Source organism: Suricata suricatta, chromosome 12, assembly GCF_006229205.1.
Source record: "Suricata suricatta isolate VVHF042 chromosome 12, meerkat_22Aug2017_6uvM2_HiC, whole genome shotgun sequence".
In the NCBI taxonomy this organism is placed as follows: domain Eukaryota; kingdom Metazoa; phylum Chordata; class Mammalia; order Carnivora; family Herpestidae; genus Suricata; species Suricata suricatta.
In genome coordinates this window covers 18,493,053-18,512,258 of record NC_043711.1, presented here as the reverse complement: position 1 = coordinate 18,512,258, position 19,206 = coordinate 18,493,053, and the positions used below count along the sequence as shown (strand labels likewise).

At 55.5% G+C, this 19,206-nt stretch overlaps 2 protein-coding genes across 2 annotated transcripts; both read left to right on the top strand.

Annotated features, from left to right (window-relative positions):
• The first annotated feature begins 63 nt into the window (after positions 1 to 63).
• LOC115274128 lies at positions 64 to 3,776 on the top strand. The gene has a single exon (XM_029917537.1). The coding sequence runs from the start codon at positions 79 to 81 to the stop codon at positions 3,742 to 3,744; it is 3,666 nt and encodes a 1,221-aa protein (XP_029773397.1). The 5' UTR covers positions 64 to 78; the 3' UTR covers positions 3,745 to 3,776.
• A 3,265-nt stretch (positions 3,777 to 7,041) lies between these two features.
• On the top strand, positions 7,042 to 19,155 carry CAMKV (CaM kinase like vesicle associated). Its single transcript, XM_029917055.1, has 11 exons — positions 7,042 to 7,240; positions 14,716 to 14,824; positions 14,934 to 15,065; positions 15,248 to 15,322; positions 15,506 to 15,644; positions 15,780 to 15,900; positions 16,058 to 16,133; positions 16,216 to 16,352; positions 16,514 to 16,592; positions 16,828 to 16,915; positions 17,204 to 19,155. The coding sequence occupies exons 2-11, from the start codon at positions 14,730 to 14,732 to the stop codon at positions 17,783 to 17,785; spliced, it is 1,524 nt and encodes a 507-aa protein (XP_029772915.1). The 5' UTR covers positions 7,042 to 7,240; positions 14,716 to 14,729; the 3' UTR covers positions 17,786 to 19,155.
• The last annotated feature ends 51 nt before the right edge of the window (positions 19,156 to 19,206 follow it).

The following is a 19,206-nucleotide window of genomic DNA, read 5'->3' as shown; positions in this document are numbered from 1 at the left end:
GGTCACTAGGGGCTGTGATGTGTGGGGTCACCATGGCAACGAAGTGGGGGCAGGGCACTTAGGGCATGGAGCAGGACTATGGAAGTCACCAAGAAGGTGGGGGGCCCTGATACATCAGGCCCCCAAAGCCACTCCTTGGCCAGCAGCAAGCAGCCAGGGGTTGGCCTCAGAGGCTCCCAGGGACTGTGGATAAATTCGGGAACTGTATACTTCGGGCAGGGGTTGTCATTGTCCACTGAGGCCGTCACCGATGGGACCTGTGGCCCTGCCTCCCAGGCTCATACCCCTGAACCCATTCACCAGCTACACCAGGACCCTGCTAAGGTTAGCTCCCAGTGTGGCTGTGAGCGGGCCTCCCAAGATACCCTGAGGTTCCCCTCTACTGGTCCATTTCCAAGCTCCATCGTGGGAACTCAAACGCATCTTGTTGTAGAGAACAGGACTGTGACCCTACCCATGTGCACACGCAGCAACAGCACCAGTGACATGGCCCAGGATGGATTCTGCCGCTCCGGGCTTCAGGTGCAGATTGCAGGGCAGGTCAAGTCTCCAGCTAAAGTCCTGGTAGGCTGGGGCAAAGGCCCCTGCAGCCCTGACCAGATAGCCCCCTGGGGCAGCAGGAAGAGCCGGTGGCTACCCTATTTCCTTTCAGGGCAGGATGGCTCAGCTGCAGCCCAAGGACCTCCTCTGGCTCCAACCCAAGGTCAGGGCCAGAGCAAGTACCCATGTTCAGCCCACACTCCTCCAACTCCATCTCAGGCAAATACTTCAGCTGTGGATACAACCCAAATGCCAACAGCAGCTGAACTTTATACCTGTAACCCTGACCACTCGACAGATACCACTGCCATCACCAAAGACCTGTCCCGAGACCTCCTGCTCAGAAAGTGTGGCAATCAATGGTCAGTTGTCTTGGAGTCTTCCGCAGTGGTCACAACCTGCCAGGACAAAGTGGATTTTCATTTTCAGGAGGAGCCTCCTGCCCCAGCACCCACTCCAAAGGAGTCCTCAGACCATGTCCAAGAACTTGAGGTTGCCAGAATGCAGGTGTTACCCAACCAGCCCAAAAACCCAGCAGAGAAGCCCCTGGTCTACACTTCCAGGCCAGACAGCCCAACACCAAGCTCAGGACCCCTGGGGACACCCAAGTCCCAGAGGAGTAGTCATGAGATCTGCTCTCAGCCAGACCAGCAGCCTCTCGATGTTCGCAACAATACTTGCTCCAACATGCCAGCGTCTGCCTACCAAGTATCCTGCCACAACGAGCCCCCAGTCCAGTCTCCTGAGGAAGCCATACAGACTTCCCCTTCCGGTGCCCCTACCTGCCAGCTCCGGGATGCTGTGGAAGACCAAGTGATGGTATTTGATATGGCCACGGGCAACACCAGGATGGGGCTGCTGTGCCATGACCCCACGGGTTCACGGGCAGTGCTGGTGGGCCTCATGCCCAGTCACCCATCCTTCTATGTCCCTGAAAATGTATTGTCTACTCGACTGTTACCTGTGCCAATCTTTTCCCTTGACAATCGCTCCAGATTCTGGTCCACTTCACCCATGCTGTCCTGCCCAGTGCCCTCTAACCTCTCATCAGGAAGCTACTCAGAGGTGCCCCTGGTTCCCAAAGAGGCCAATCTCAACCTGGAGTCATGGGGCTCCCCTGGTATTGAGACACCCATCAGACTGTTCACTGGGCCCATTCCACTGGGGATGCCCCTCCAATTTGGTGAGAGGATATTGAGCCATGTTCATGAGCCTGGCTGGTCCAAACCTGATGCTGAAAAAAATGAAGCTAGTCACACCATCTGGATGCTGGATACATACAGGATGCAGGATACCTCCAAGGTCCAGCCCAAGAAACTACAGTGGATGAACTCAGAGCTGACCCCAGAGCCTGCTCCACAAGCCAAAACCCAGGAGATGTCCAGATCCCTGCTCCAGGAGGACATAGGCACACACAACCAGAAAGTGGTCCTTACTGCTCACCCTGACAACCTTAGGGTTGAAGGTGCTGGGCAGGCCTCCCTCAGTGGTCGACCCCTGGCTGGACAGCCCCCTCCAACTGCTCAGCCTCCTGCTGCTGACCAGTGCTCCCTCACCAGGCAGCTCCCTCTTCCTGGTCAGCCCCCTCTCACTGGAGCCCCTCTTGCCAGGCAGCTTTCTCTCACTGCAAAGCCTCCTTTTTTTCAAGAACCCCTCATTTCCAAAGAGCCCATCATCTCAGGAGGATCCTCCATCCCCAGGGAGACTGGCCAGGCCTCCACCTTGCAACAAGAAGGGGAGTCCTTGGGCTTGCCAGCCCATGTAGGGCTACCTCAGGTGCCCCTGGCCCCTGAGGAGACCTGTGTCTACATGAGTAAAGAAAAGGTCAGTGTTGGTGCCGCTCAAAGAGCCAGCACACATCAGCTCTTATCCTGGCAACCTGGCAGCCACCCTGGAACCCAAGAGGAGCAGTTTTCCCTGGTCACATTCTCTACACCCAGCACTGGCTGCAAGGTCTTGCCTGTGGCCATGGTGGGTACTGACCCCCAGGGTCTCCAGTTTAAGATGATGGCTGAGAACATTACATACTCACCAGTGGTTGCACACCTTGGCCTGCTCCGTGGGGCCTGCTATGAACTGGTACCTGCCATGGATACTCTGCTGGTGCAGTCCCCACTGCTCTGCCGCCATTCACTGGGTCCCTACCAGGACATGGCAGCTGTGGTGATTGACACAGGCACAGGCTTCACCAAATGTGGACTGGCTGGAGAGGACCACGTCCTCAGTGTGGTGTCCTCACGTGTCCAACTGCTACAGCACCCAGCCCAGGAAAAGCCTCAGTATGCGGTGCCTGAGGACCAAGAGGGCTCCTGTTCGGTGCTGAATCGAGGAGTGGTCTCTGACTGGGATGCACTGGAGGTGCTGTGGCAGCACTTGTTTTACTGCAGGCTGGGTGTGCAGCCGGAGGAGCTGGCTGTCCTCGTGGCTGACTCGCCCATTTCACCACGCACCAACCGAGAAAAGGTGGCTGAAATACTCTTTGAACGGTTCCATGTTCCAGCCATGCAGACGGCGCATCAGGCCCTGCTGGCACTCTATGCTTATGGGCGCACCACTGGGCTGGTGCTGGGGAGTGGCCATGGCACCTCCTACGTGGCGCCTATCCTCACTGGGGATCTGGCCCCACTTGACACCTACCGGCTAGATGTGGCCGGTGCTGACCTCACTGAATACCTGGCTCAGCTACTGCTGGCAAGTGGCCACTCGTCACCCAAGACAGGGTTGGTCAACCAGATTAAAGAGGCCTGCTGCTACGTGGCCATGGACACAAAAGCTGAGATGGCCCGCACCCAGGCTCAGGCCCGAATGGACTTCGTGCTTCCAGATAAGCAGGTCATCACCCTGGGTTCTGAGCGTTTTTCCTGCCCTGAGGCCCTCTTCCAGCCCAATCTGCTAGGCCTCAACCAGCCTGGTCTCCCACAACTAGCGCTTTTAAGCATCAGCGGGCTAGAGGCCAAGCAGCAGGAGCAGCTGCTGGCCAATGTGGTGCTGGAAGGTGGCACCACCCTGGTGAATGGCTTTTCTGAGCGCCTAAGACAGGAGCTGGGCCCCCGAGCCACCGTGCTGGGCTCTCCCCACCGTGCTGTTGCCGCTTGGCTTGGAGGCTCCATCATGGCATCCCGGGACTCCTTCCAGAGCCTGTGGCTCAGTCGCCATGAGTACCAGGAGGAAGGCCCCTGGGCCATCTACAAGTACCATCTGTGAGCACATAAAAGTTCTGGCTCTGCTTACTTTGAGCACTGTGGCATGTTTAAGACAGAGAGTGGTGTGAGGAAGGACAGAGGTCCAGGCATGGAGTCAGAGATGGGGACCCTGGCACTCCTAAGGCACACCCTGCCTCTGCACAATGGGACTCCATGGGTCCTGGCAATCCTATCCTTTCCAGAGAACCTCAGAGCCCCTTGGCTGGCATTGACTCTGGTCTAGTCTGACCTTTACTGCACCCCAAGGGCAATCATAGACAGTGGCTGCTGTGGGTTTTGCCCCGTTGCCCTGGCGACAAGTGCAATTACCCTTGATTGCCAGCTGGTTGCCATGGCAATTTCAAACATAATGTAATAACCCACACAGCCTGGAGTGAGTCATGAAGGGGGGGACAGCCCCCTCCCCTAGCTCCGGAGGAAAAGATGGCTTGCCCTCCTCCATCTTGGGCCCTCTATGGGGGGCTAGGGACAGCAACATGACAATAGCCTAACAGTTCCAAAGATGGCTGGAGACCTGGAACATTTGTTGCCCTCAAGGGAAGGTACCTGTCAGTCTGAGCTTCTTGGGGTAGCTGGCCTGGTAGAAAGTCTGAACTTTGTCTAAAGCTCTATGCTCCTGTGGACCAGTCAGAATATGAGGGTATGGGAGTGCTGGACTTTGGTGTCCTGGGGCAGGAAGTCAGGGTCATGCAGGGCAGCAGATAAGTCCTGGATCCTGGGTGGGAGGTACACCCTGAGCTGGGTGATGAGGATCTGGACTGCTTTGTGAGCTCTGTGGATAGGGAGGCTCACACTTTATCCTGCCTCTCTGTCTAGCTCTGGTGGGAGCCAGAACTGTCAATCTTGGGCTCCCTTCCCCTCCTAAGCCTCCCAACCTGGGCTGTCCCTGCCTGCTGGCCTAGGATCTTTAGGATCTCTTCAGAGAAGCTACTGGACAATGTCAGTGCCAACTGCCCATGCTTTTTCCCCCAAACTCTGCCCCATGCTAAAGGGCCATCCACCATTCCTCTGGCCAGGGGAGTGGCTAGAAGCCATGGCCCTGACCTTGTCTAAATAGTGGAGGTAGGAATAAGGTTCCATAAGGGGCCAGTCCATGGCCTGGAAGAGTTGAGAGGATGGCATTCAACTGGTATTGCTATTTCTTGCCCAGAGTGTAGCTAAAGCTTGAAGCCAAAACACTGAAGCCCTACCCTGCCTGTGCCTCCCTGGCTGGGGGCTGAGGGACAAGCATGCCCCCATCCTAACACTGTGTTCTCATCTTTAGGTTGCTCTATCCACAAAAGGCAAAGACCCAGCTACCCCCCAAATGCCTGAGAGTGAAGGGCTGTCCTGGAGGCGACTGAAAATAGCTAATGATGTAGGGTCATCACAGCCCCTGCCAGTCCTTGGGCATGTCCTAGCCTCTTCCCACATCCTGCTCTCATATCCCGATTCAGCCTCCATAGTCTTGAGGCCTGCATCAGGCAGGAAGGGGACCGGTGGTTTCAGGGACCAGTGGCTCCAGGGACTAGCAACAGAGTCCATGTGCATGTGCGAGCAAGCATGCCTGGATGCACACAGAATGCAGATACACGTGTCACTGGGCACCACTGCACACACTGTGCTATTGCCGTCTCCTTCAGCATAAGAGCGCGCACACACAGATACACTCACACGTGTACACACACCCCCCACCACGTGCATTCACCCATAGGCACATGGAGTGTGCACACGACCAAGAAGAGGTGGAGCACTGCCAGCAGCAGGCAGGGCTCTAGCGAGCCACCTCTTCCCCTGCCTCTAAATCCCCCATTCTAGCTTCTCCTCAGCCCAGTTTCTTCACCTAGAGAGCTGTTACCTTAAGGAAAGACAGAAAATGTATGTCACATGTGTGGGGTCAGCAGGCCACGGCTCAGCTGCAGAAAACCATTGTTTCAAGGACAATGGGCAGACAGCAGGAAGGACCAAATGCCAGGCCATTCATTCATTCTGCCGACATGAACTGAGCATATGGAGATGAAACACAGCCTCTGCCCTGCTGACGCCCAGCCTGCCAGGAGCTTCCTACCCAGTGGTGGGACTGGTGCTGTAACTGAGACCACCCCAAGCACAGAGGGCTCAGAGGTGGCATCAGCCTGGCCTGGAAGAGGAGACCCAAAGCCAGGGGAGGATGTGAAGGGCTCCTTGACACCCTTGTCTGGAAGAAGATATTGAGGGGCCTCGTTTGAATGGTCACTTCCCAGGCTAGCCTTCCCCGCAGCCCCAACTTCCTCACCTGAGCAGTCATTCCTGTCAGCAGCCATGGGGAGCCATGCTGGGATGATTCACTCAGAGCCAAGGGTTTAGAGATGACCTTACCGGGGATGGGCTCAGAAGGCTCACTAGGAGGTTTGGGGTGGGGTGGAACCCAGCTCCAAGCACCAAGAAGCCCGTCTGGCCCTCCAACATGAACCTCAAGATGGCTCTCAGTGCTTGTGAGAGAGAAGGGGCAAAAATTGGGTCCATGTGCCTCCCTGACAAAGGATAGAGAAATGGCCAAGGACTTCTTTCAAATCTTCTTTCTGGTAGTTCTTAGCCTCCTCCCATCAGAGGACAGAACTGGTGGACACCTTGGTGCAATAGTTCTCCTGTATCCCCAGGATACAGGCTGCTGGTGGTGATGCTGCTCATGAAGTGTTTGAGGGTGATAGAACTGGAAAGAAAGCCTCCACACCATGTCATAGGTGACTTTTACAGGCTGGGGAATTCAGTTCTGCACAAGGAGGGGGCAGACTAGGCCAGCCACCCTGGCTGGGACTTCGGGATGAGACAGGGTGAATTGTGGCGGGGGGGGGCGGGGATTGGAGGTTCTGCCACCATGGTCTGGAGCCCTCACTGACCACTTCCCCACGTACTCAACCTTGTGCTTACTATTCTTAGCTAGAGGGTGCCAATCTGTAACGCAGCTTGCCCTAGCGACTGCCCACTTTGTTCCTGTAAGTAGGTTCCACCCTTTGGGTCAGGTTTTGGGAGCTAGGCAGAGCGCTGGTCCCCTGGGGACTACTACCTGCCAAGAGATTCCTGTGCAGCTCCAGGACTCAGGCTTTCCCCACACCTCCTACTCCTCACTCCCTACCAAGTGTATAAGAAGGCCCCTCTGGCCCCTGTTGCCCAGTCAGTCCCAGGGCCTAAGGGAGTCTTTGAAAGCCTGTCGGGCGCTGCCGGGCAGACCAGTGCTCAACAACTCATTACCACTGGTCGTTCGCCCCCCTCCGAGTGGGATTACGGCCTCAGGCTCCTCAAGGGCCCGGGCGGAGCTGGCTGAGGGAGGCCCCGCCCCCAGCCCGCCCCCGGCCCGGGGTGCGAATCCGGTGCCGGCGAGCGGCGGGAGATGCTGGAGGTTTGCGAGCCCAAGCGGATGCAGCTGGCGCCGCGTCTGCCCCGCGTGCCCGGAGCGAATTCTGCCCGCCGCCCCCGGAACCCTTGCCGCCCCACTGAACCCGAGATCGCTTCCTCCGTGTGACCGACCGGCGCTGCAGGTGCGGGGCGGGCGCACGGGGCGGGGGGGGGGGCGCGCCCCCCGAACACACGTTGTGGGGGTCTTGGGGGATTGGGTCTCTGACTCAAGGTTCAGGTCGATAGTGAGCAGGGGCTCCTCGAGGTCTTGGGGTCTCAGCGGGGGCAGAGCACAAGGGATCTGCAAATCGAGGGGTCGGCGCGCGGGGTTGGGCTTAAAGTTCCCCGTCACCTCGCACAGCTCGGGGGTCCCAGGGGAAGCCTCTGAGACTCAAGTCCGGGCAAATCTTCCCCCCACCACCCTGACATTCCCCCTGGCCCCCCCTCCGGCCCCCGTCTTGCTGGGCTCCTAATTGTGAAAACCTTAACCCTCCAACATTCGTGGTGCCCCTTGGGGGTAGGGGTGGAGGGCTGAGCCGACCCTCCTGACTCCTAGAGCCGCCTTCAACCCCTCCCAACTGCCCCCGAGTCCCCTTCCTCCAGCTAAGCAGTCACTAATTTCCATGACAACGGAGAGTTCTTTATAGGCGACAACCTGAAGGGGGCTGGGCGGGGCTGCCGCGGGGTGGGGGAGGAGGCTCCAAGCCCCTGGGGGCCAGCAGCCCCCTAGCCAAGATCCGGCTTTCGAACCTTAACGTGGGGGCCAGTTGGCGGTTCAGGGCGCCGACCCTGCGCTGCGCGGTGGGGGGTAGAGGACGCACATGTTTCTGCTGGGAGGTGCGGGGCTTGGTGCTCACACGTGTGCCTCCCGCATGTGTGTTGCTGTGCCAGCGGGGGCGAGTCAGCAGCGCTGGGGAAGGGGGTCAGGGTGGCGCCACGTTGGGGAGCAGGGCCCCTAGCTGGTGGGGGGGGGTGGGCAGTGGACAATGAACAAATGAATTTCTGCCTTCCCCAGCTTGTAGTGTCTGGCAGAGACCCTAGGCTCTCCCAGCCCCCCATAGCTGTGCCAAACTGCTTTTGTCCGCACCCTGTAGACAGAGCCTGCTCCACCAGGTTCCCTTCTGGGGAGCAGGGCCCTTTATCCTTAACCAAAGGCTTAGTCTGCAGCAGTCCACCCCCTTCCTGCTGCCCCCCTCCAAGGCCCTGACTCTGACCCCACCCCCAGGACCACCTAGAGAGACCTGGTTCTTCCCCTCCCCCCACCCCACACCTGCTCAGTTGAATTTTAGCCACCTGCTGGACCCCAGTTTCCTCCACTGGGAAACTGGTGTCTTTCCTTCCCTCAGTGTCAGGCTGGGCCCAGGGTGGGGCAGAGGTCTCTCTGCCGTTTTTTTACGGAATTTGGTGTGAACCCCCAGGTGCCAAAGGCTGCCTTCCCCATATCTGCTGCTGGCCCTCCTCTCCAGCCCTTGTCTGGGCCACTACTCCTTGTCCTGGAAGAAGACCACAGACTTCATGATCTCCATCTAGGGAAACTGAGGCAGGGGTTTGGTGCTATGCAGTTGTTATGTTGTTTCTGGGTTGTTTAGGGTGCTGTTTCTGGGTCCCCTGACAGAATCCACTGTTGGAAAGTGGGATGGCTGCAGCAGGGAATTAGGCTGAGCTGCAAGAGGGGCCCTGGGGACCCATGGCCTGGGGAGGATGGCAGATAAAGGGGGCGTGGCTGGGAAGTCTAGGCTGGGCTGGGCCAGCTGAGAGAATGGGCTATAAAGGGAAGGAGCCAGGTCTCTAAGCTTCATTCCTACCCCATTCCCTAGGCATGCTCCCTCCACCTGATGGACCTGCCTTACCTAAGCTGCCTAAGGAATGATTGGGAGAAGGGCCCTGGAATTGTTCTGAGGGAACTGCAACGGCTGGCCTCTTCCCCCAGGCCATGGTTGCGCCTCCCACACCAAGTTCAATGCATTTCTGAAGGATACTGGAGGGTTCAGGGTCAAAGGTCCAGGCACCCTGGGTAGTTCATGGCCCAGGTGTTCAGAGCGCTAGGCCGTGAAGACCTTCAGGCCCATAGGCCCCTTCAAAGCCCCTGCCCACCTTTCCTGCCTGTGTTGTTTTGCCTGTGTCCTTTTTACTGTTACCTCTTTGCTCTCCTTCCATCACTTTTTGCCATTGTCCCTCACTGTCCCTGCACATCCTCTCTTTTCTAAAGTCTCTCAATCCCCCCTCCTCCCCTTTCTTGATGGGGCTAGGTGCCAGAACCCATGGGGAAGGAACTGGGCCAAAATCTCAAGGAATTCTTAGAAAAGGGGTTGGCCAACACCTCTCCCCTTCCCCTTCCCTTTGTTTCAAAACTTCCATCACTATAGCAATCCTTTACTCTGGGGCCTTCCCCTGCATTTCCCTCTTCCACCCAGAGGGCAGCAGGGCTGCCAGTAGCTTTTCCTTCAGGGGCTCAAAGACTGGGACCGGAGGTGCCTGGAAGGGACCAGTTGATTCTTAGCTCTGCCATGCCATGCCAACCAAGTTCAAGGCTAAACTTTCTGGAGGCAGCACTGGACTGTATGCCTACTGCTGAGGCTGGAGAGGCCCCCTTGTTCTTACTCCGTCATCAGATGTCAGCAGCAGGAACTATGGACCATGATTTAGCTAGAGCCTGAGGCCCAGCCACACCAGCCCCCTGCTCTTGGCCCTGAAGCAGTTGGAGAGTGGGCTGGAAGCTTGGCTCTGTCTTCTGACAGAGCCAAGGGTGAAATCTCTATTTCCTCCGGTTCTTCTAGTGAGGCCTCAGCTACGACAGCCAGGCAAGACTTGGGCCTAGGCATGTCCTTTGCAGCAGGAAACACAGCCCCAGTCCCTGAGAGGGGAGAGTAGGGGAGGGGAGGGGGTACCTGAAGGCTGGTGTTCACAGCTGCCACTAAATCGGGAGGTGTTGCCCACGGTTGTTGGAAGGTAGCGGGAGGCCTCTTGGGCCCCTCCTGGCCTCCCAAGATTTACTGCAAGCTCTGGAACTCCACATGGGAGAGAACGAGGGCAGCAGGAAACTTGTCTATTGCTGTGAAAGGTAGGGCCCGAACCAGACTGACCCCAGTGGAAGAGGGAAAAATACTCTGATGCAGGACCACGGGACCTCTGGAGCCAGACTTGCTTAAGGCTGTAGCAGGTCCCCTGGGGGACCCTTTATTACTAGGGCACCAACAGGCAAGTGTCTCCCTCAGGGTTGCCCTCCTCGATTGCCTATGCCCAGGGGTCAAACCTGAGGAGCAGGCAGTAACTGGGAGTGCTTGGCCCTCAGGCATCCTTAGAGTCAGCTAGAGGGCACTGGCAGTGCCAGGCTCCACACTTCCCCTAAGCTCCCTTTGGACAGCCCCCTGTGCACACCATTTCTCTGCAGAAAATGGAAGGAGCCACGTCTCTAGGGAAATGGCCATTACGGGGCTTCTGTGCCCTCCTTTGTCCCAGTGTGGACCTGGGGTCTACCTCTGTGTCAGTGGGAGGAGAGCTCTCCACTGTTGGGTATTGGGTCTGGGGTGACTGGGCCATGGGGGTGAGAAATGCAAACCCCTTTCTGCCTGGCTTTCCGCTGTTCTTGAAACTGTCCCTTGACTGCTCCCCACAGCTTCAGGACCAGGACCTCCCTTGTTGCAAGCAGATTCCAGGGACTCGGTGCTCACACTGGCATCCTGCTAGGCAGCAGCAGTGGGCAGCAGATGGTGGAGAGGGTGGGGGTAGAGGGGACCCCTTTTCTCCTTTTTTTTCCCTGGGGCTAGTTTGGGGGTGGAGGCAAATGAATGCAGTTTGTTGAGGGAAGCAGTAACCGGCTGAGATCAGGGCATCCACTGTAGGGAGAGAGGCAACTTGGTCCCTGCCTCATTCATAAGGTTTCAGGATTTGGATCCAGGTTGATGTGACTGTGAGCAGAGGCCTGGGTTTCTGTGATGGAGGAGACCTCAGGACTCACCCCGGGTCTTTTTGAGTCCAAGAGCATATATATGGCTGAAAGCTGGGCCAAATCAGGGATGGGCATATACAAAATCTCTCACACCTCGCAGCAGAGCAAGGAACTGATGGGATGGGGGGAAGTGGAGGTCGTGGAAAGTATCTCAAAGAAGGGCCATTTTGAGTCTGGGGCGTCAGAATCATTTTAGACAGTTGGTTCCACAAACAACCTTATAATGTCAAATCACAATGAGCCAAGAAAGAGATGAAGCCCTCGTCTCAACACCTAGCTCATGTGGAGGGTGGAGATTGCTTCACAGGGAGGCCAAGGTGTGCAGTACCCTTGCCAGTGTCCACACTTCCTGTCATTGAATGGACACAGTTGAGCTGGTTATGGGTTTTTTTATGTTATAAATAACTGCCGTGACAAATAGGATACTGATGGGAAGCTTTGGGGGAAGGGCATTCCTGCCCAGCTCTCCTGGGGGGCCCTCAGGCTGAGGTACTACCCTCCAGCCTAGTACATGGCTCTTGGATTTGACCCTGGAAAGGGAATCACAGGGCGTTAGAGCCATTGAGGGACTGATGCAAGCCCCCTCCCCCAGATTGTTAGGGCACAGAGATGAGTGGCCGGCAGTGGTGGGTGGTTGTGCCTCTGCTCTCAGCTGTGAGTGTGGGATTCCAGCCACATGCTCCTCTCCGGCAGACACAGGAGCAGGGCTGTGACCATGGTGGCAAAGACACGCAGTCGGGGACGATCTTCAAAGCTTTTCTTGTTTGCCTCTGCAGTGTCTCACAAGATGGCTTAAGCCCTGGCTTAAATCACGCCGATGAAATGCATTTGTGTTCCCTGAGCCAAATAACCCAGATGAGGGAAGGATGGAATTTATTTCCTAATACTGAGGGCAAATTTAAGGGGAAACTACCAAGGCTATGATCCCTGGGAGGTAGGTGGCCTCTGCCTGGAAGCAAGCAAAAGCCAGGGCTGGCCATGGGGCTTGTGTGGGTCCTGGACTCTGACCTGGCTGGCAGAGTCCCTGTGACCCAAGCTGCTTCCTCTGGGGATGGTTTCTTCCCTTTTCTACTACTATGTAGCTGTGAGTCCAGGTAGAGGAGCATCGAGGTGCACAGCAAGTGCTAATCAGCGTGGAGGGACAGTGTGCACAGCCAGCAGTGGCAGGGCCATTTGAATGCAGCCTTTGTGCAGAGCTTTTGCCATGGCTTCGGTATCACATTGACCTGCGTTATGGAGGTTCAGACAGTCACCAACTCCCCTTCTGAAGTTTTCCTCTAGCAAGAGCTGTGAGTGCATTTTCCGTTGGGTGCTGGAGCCAGTCCACCCAGCACTGCAGGCGAGGATTGGGTTGGCAGGGTTGCAGACCCATGGGTGCTATGTCCCAGGTGCTAGAGTGCTGGAGCCCACTGCAGTCAGCTGCATGTGGTCACCCTTGTGATACCCACCCCTGGCTGAGGTCTTATGCCTTGGACCTGACTGCCCAGGTCTCCTGTGGGCCCGGGCAGTGAGGCCCTGGCAGGCTTGTGTAGTGTTTCCGGACCATTTACCCTGCACGCCTCCTGGCAAATCCTTCCCGTCTAAGGCCCAGCCCTGATGCTGTGTCTTCCTCCAAGCCTTTCCTCACTTCCACCCAAATGGGGCCTCTCTGAGGAAACTCTCCAAAGACTGTGCCTGAATGCAACATTTATTAAATCAATAAAGGTAATCATAGTAAAAATTTGAATAGAAAACGGATACAAGATATAAATCTGCCCCTTTAACACCCAATTTTTGCCCCAAAGAGCACTCTGATTTTCTTAGCTATCTTTCCAGAATTGAGTTAGGAGTTTTATACTGGAATATAAACTTCAAAAATTTACCCAGGGGCACCTGAGTGGCTCAGTTCGTTAAGCATCTGACTTCTGCTTGGGTCACGATCTCATGGTCTTGAGTTCAAGTTCCGTGTTGGTCTCTGGGCTGACAGCTCAGAGCCTGGAGCCTGCTTCAGATTCTGTGTCTGTCTGTCTGTCTCTCTCTCTCTCTCTCTCTCTGCCCCTCCCCCACTCACACTGTGTGTGTGTGTGTGTGTGTGTGTGTGTGTGTGTCTCAAAAAACAAACATTTAAAAAAACTTTTTAATAAAGAAATTTACCCAAATAGCAGCACCCTTGACCCAGCATTCTGTCCCTTGCTTTTCTATTTAACATATCTCAGAAGCCATCCAACACAGTGCATTTCCCTACTTTATTCTTTGTAATAGTTACCATCTACTCTTCAATATGGATAGCTATACTTCTATTTTTTTAATTAAAATGTTTTAAAATGTTTATTTTATTTTTGAGAGAGAGAAAGAGACAGCATGAGTAGAGGAGGGGCAGAGAGGGAGGGAGACACATAATTCAAAGCAGGCTCCAGGCTCTGAGCTGTCACCACAGAGCCTGACATGGGGCTCAAACTCATGGACGGTGAGATCATGACCTGAGCTAAAGTCTTTGCTCAACAGACTAAACCACCCTGGCATCCCATGGTTTTTATTAATTTTTATGAACATTTTAAAATTGTGAAATAGGGGCACCTGGGTGGCTCAGTCGGTTTGGCGTCTGACTTCGGCTCAGGTCATGATCTCACACAGTCTGTGGGTTCGAGCCCCACATCGGGCTCTGTGCTGACAGCTCAGAGCCTGGAGCCTGCTCAGATTCTGTGTGTCTCTCTCTCTCTGCCCGTCCCCTGCTCACTCTCTGCTCTGTCTCTCAAAATAAAATAAAGACATTAAAAAAAATTTTTTTAATAAAAATAAAATAAAATTGTGAAATATATCAAAAATCTAGAAATGGGCCCCAAACTTGTACGTACATTTTTACAAATTATAAAGCAAACACCCATGAAAACCACCATGCAGGTTCAGAAATTAGCCCTCCAGAAATCTCCCAGTGTGTCCTGACTCAATTTCAACTACTTTCTTTCTCATAGGACTCAAGATACTTATCTCCTTTTTTTTTAAAAACAGTTTCACCAGAATGTATCCTTAGTACAGGTTAGCTCTGCATGTTCTGAGCTGTGAGTCAGTAAGATTATGCTATATGTATTCTTTTGTGTCTAATTTACTCAACACTGTATTGGTGAGATTCACCATGTGGTTGGCTATAGCTATTGATCCTTCATTTCCATTGCTGTGTAATAGTCCATTGTGTGGCTATACCATAATACACCCTGCTGGTAGTGGTCCTGTGGACTGTTTCCAGTTTGGGGCAATTATGAATATTGGCACTGAGCATTCTTATGAGTGTCCTGCTGCACAAATGTATGCATTTCTGCTCATGTCAGAGATGGCTATCTGCTGGGTAGGTGGTTATATCCGCCATCATCTGTGTAATGGCTGAAATTTAAATAAATTGGTAAATTTCTTTTTTTTTAATGTACGTAATAGAAAGTGATTCTCTAATATGTCAGTTTAATATGTTTTTTGTAAATAGGGACCGTTGTAGTTAAGGCAGCCAACCTGAGTGGCCGGAGCTATGGCCAGAAAAGCAGGGGTAGGAGGCCGACCAACCTCTACCCCTTCCTAGTGCAGTCTCTGCCCCTTGCCTTGGCCTGAGCCACACTGGGGTCTCCCAGAGCCAGCCTCTATACTGTGGGGAGAAGCCTCCATGTTGTGGTACAGCTGAGCCAGACTCCATCCTGTCTGCAGCTCAGAGCCTGGCAATGCCGTTTGGGTGTGTGACTCTGGGCGATAAGAAGAACTATAACCAGCCGTCGGAGGTGACTGACAGATATGATTTGGGACAGGTCATCAAGACGTGAGTGCTGGGTCTTGTGGTCAAGGGTGGGTGGGCAAGGGCTTGGGAAAGGAGAGCAGAGGGCAGCCCACATTGAGGCCAGGGCTGAGTGGGTGCTTGCTGGCTACAGTGAGGAGTTCTGTGAGATCTTCCGGGCCAAGGACAAGACGACGGGCAAGCTGCACACCTGCAAGAAGTTCCAGAAGCGGGATGGCCGCAAGGTGCGGAAGGCGGCCAAGAACGAAATAGGCATCCTCAAGATGTGAGTATGAGGCCTCGGGGTAGGGTGGCATAGGAGGTGGCAGGGAATGGTTTTAAGGGCAGGTATCCTCAAGCACAGTACCAGGCTCTGGCCAGTTAGTTTGTTGTGGCCCACGGTGGCAACCAGAGCCTCTCTTAGTGGTTTATCCAGCCCTAACTGTTGACCCCTCTCTCTGCTGCCAGGGTGAAGCATCCCAACATCCTACAACTGGTGGATGTGTTTGTGACCCGCAAGGAGTACTTCATCTTCCTGGAGCTGTGAGTGTGGGTCTGGGGTCCCCGGATTCCTCAGTTCCCAGACCCTTTACCTGTTTTGCCCTCTACAACCAGGGACCCTTGGGGTGTTGGGTCCCTGTGCCTTGCCCAGCTAGCTGCCCGGTATAGGCAGCCTGCCCCACCCCCGATCCTGCCCACACGGGCTCAGGGGCTGGTGTCCCTCAGGGCCACGGGGAGGGAGGTGTTTGACTGGATCCTGGACCAGGGCTACTACTCGGAGCGAGATACAAGCAACGTGGTGCGGCAGGTCCTGGAGGCCGTGGCCTACCTGCACTCACTCAAGATTGTGCACAGGAACCTCAAGGTGAGGTCAGGAGCCAGGTCTGTTGGCACCCAGCCTGGGGCTGAGTTGGGCAGCACCTTGGGGTCTTAGTCTAGTCTCTGAGGTCCTCATGGAGCCTTTCTCTGCCCACCCACATGTCATTCCTCCCTGGAGTAGCTGGAGAACCTGGTTTACTACAATCGGTTGAAGAATTCAAAGATCGTCATCAGCGACTTCCACCTGGCTAAGCTAGAGAATGGCCTCATCAAGGAGCCCTGTGGGACCCCCGAGTACCTGGGCAAGCAGGGGGTGGGGCAGGGACAGGGTGGGAGACAGCCTTCAAGAAGTGGCTCTGGGGAGGTGGGAAGGAAGTCTCCAGCCCAGGAAGTGGGTATGAGCGGTCCCAGAGCTGGCTAGACCTGACATTGACCACCAGATGGACACTATGTTTGCAGCCCCAGAGGTGGTAGGCCGGCAGCGGTATGGACGCCCGGTGGACTGCTGGGCCATTGGAGTCATCATGTACATCCTGTGAGTGAATGGGTTTGCAGGCCAGGTGGGGTCCTGTGTCCAGAGCTTTCCTAGGTGACCCTACCCTTTGGCCCCCATGTAGGCTTTCAGGGAACCCACCTTTCTATGAGGAGGTGGAGGAAGATGACTATGAGAACCATGACAAGAACCTCTTCCGTAAGATTCTGGCTGGCGACTATGAGTTTGACTCTCCATACTGGGATGACATTTCCCAGGCAGGTGAGGAGGTGCCCAGTGTGTGGGTTAGAGGGAGGGTTGGTATGGGGGACCTGCTCTCAGCCTTCTCTGCTGGATTCTGCTCCTACTTCCCAGCCTATTCATCACCACTAGACAGTGGGATGAGGTGTCAATGCCTCACCTCTCCTTGGCTTTGTCCCCAGCCAAAGACCTGGTCACAAGGCTGATGGAGGTGGAGCAAGACCAGCGCATCACTGCAGAAGAGGCCATCTCCCATGAGTGGTGAGCAGGGCCCATGGAGGACACAAGGAGTGGCCATATTTCCCTTGGCCTCTGTCCTCCTCACATCCAGTAGCCCCCATCCTTGGGGCTTTGAGTAGGGGTTGGGGGTGCCCAGAGCTCAGGCCCAGCCCAGAAGGCTTGGCTGGTAACTTCTGGATCTTAAGAGAAAAGGACTGGGCAGTCTCCATGAAGGCCTATACCCCCTCAGATCCAGATGCACCTGTACCCTTTCTAGGATTTCTGGCAATGCTGCTTCTGATAAGAACATCAAGGATGGTGTCTGTGCTCAGATTGAAAAGAACTTTGCTAGGGCTAAGTGGAAGGTAAGGCTTTCATGACTCCCTTTCCTGGACTCATTCCAAGTAGCACACATAGTTTCTTGCCTATATCACACCCCTGCAGCCACACACAGGCATTTCTTCAGCTATCAGGTGTGAGTGTAGCCACTGTCACTACTGTAAGTGGGTGTGTTGAACAGCTGGGTCCCTGGCCCTGGGGTGGTCAGAGGCAGCCAGGGATGCCATGGAATGGTCTGCTTTGGCTTTTGTCAAGGAATGGATCCAGCTTCTCTGAGCCCCACTTTGAACCTTTCTCCACTGCCCTCCTTTCAGAAGGCTGTCCGAGTGACCACCCTCATGAAACGGCTCCGGGCACCAGAGCAGTCCAGCACAGCTACAGCCCAGTCTGCGTCAGCCACAGACACTGCCACTGCCGGGGCTGCAGGCGGGGCCGCAGCTGCAAGTGGAGCTGCCTCAGCCCTTGGGGGCAGTGCCACCTCAGCCACAGTGGATGATGCCGCTCTTGCTGCAAAGAGTGATAATACAGCCCCTGCAGACCGTAGTGCCACCCCAGCCACAGATGGCAGTGTCACCCCAGCCACTGATGGCAGTACCACCCCAGCCACCGATGGGAGCATCACTCCTGCCACCGATGGGAGCATCACTCCAGCCACTGATAGGAGTGTTACTCCAGCCACTGACGGGAGAGCCACACCAGCCACAGAAGAGAGCATTGTGCCCATCACCCAAAGCAGTGTCACACCGGCCACCAAGGCAGCTGCCACCCCTGAGCCGGCTTTGGCCCAGCCGGACAGCACAGCCCCCGGGGGCACAACAGGCCAGGCTCCACCCTCTAGTAAAGGGGAAGAGGCTGCTGGCTATGCCCAGGAGTCTCGGAGGGAGGAGACCAGCTGAGTGGGCAGTCTGGTGTGGGGCAGGGGATGGGCAGGAGGGTGGGAGAGTGGATGAGGGGTTTCTCACTGTACATAGAGTCACTGGCATGATGCCCTTGCTCCCCCCTGCCCCTGCCTCCCAGTGTGGGGCATGTCTGGGGGCCACGGGAGAGCAGTCTCATCTCCTGTGTGTATGTGCGTGAGTGGTGGGCAGGCCAGAGGCAGGACCGGCCCCAGCCCCTGCATGGATTCCTTGTGGCTTTTCTGTCTTTCGCTAGCTTCACCAGTTTCTGTTCCTTGCGGGATGCTGCTCTAGGGATACTCAGAAGGTCCCTGCTCCCCTCCCCCTTCCCTTTTTGCCTCACAATTTCCCCAGGCAGACCCTGCAGGTCCCATCCTCTCCCAGGCCCTAAACTTGGGTGGCCTTGCCCTGAGAGCTGGTCCTCCAGCGAGGCCCTGTCAGCGGTCTTAGGCTCCTGCACATGAAGGTATGTGCCTGTGGTATGTGGGCTGCTCTAAGAATGGACACAGGCTTATATAGAGAATGCAAAAATCTAGGGCAGTATGCTTTAAGACAAGACTGGTCGCATGGTTGGGGGCACTACTTGGTAGCTTTAGGGGTCCTCAGAAGTGAGAGAGAATGAGTGGGGGGGGTAGAAGCTTCTATCTTTGTCCCTGGAAAGTTCTCACGAACACCCTTGTGCTATATCCTGCCCTCCTGGGTTCTGCAGTGGGTTGCCCTGTGCCCTGAGCTTCATGAGCCTGTAAGGGGAAGGAAGGAGCAGTTGGGAGGTGGCAGTGAAAACTGGGAAGGCAGAGTGCAGGCCCAGCACGTAGTGCACCAGCCTAGCTTGGTCCTTACCCTTAGCCAAACAGGGAGGGCTCATATCCCCTGGCTCTTTTCTGATGGGAGTCTCTTAGGTTCAGTCTGCAGTCCTCTCCATACCAGGGGGCCTGCTGCATGGCAGTGTCCCATAGTCTGATTTAGGGGGTTGCCCTTCACAGGGGCAGATTTCTGCCCTCCTAATTCAACAGCAAAATAGAGAGGAACCCTCTCTATGTCTGCGACCCACTTCTCCTTCTATCATGGCTTAAAGAGAGGCCCAGGTGCCTCTGAACCATTTCTGAGTTGCTTTTTCTGGGATGAGGAAGTGGAATAAGGCTCCCCCATTCCCTGATTGAGGCTCCTGGCAGGTGCCCTTTGTCAGACTCCACCACAGCTTGGGCAGGCAGCTACACTGGTCCCGGCCTTTGTTCGGCACTCCAGTGTCAGTCCTGCCCTTCTCCCTGCATGCCTGTGGGTCTGCTCTGGTGTATGAAGGTCGGTAGGCTGTGTGCCTGCTGAACCTGGCAAATAAATGTCACCCTGCCAAAGCCTCTGGCCATCCTCTCGCCTTTGCTTCCTCTGTCTTACTGGGGAGGGGCCCCTGGAAGGCAGTGGGG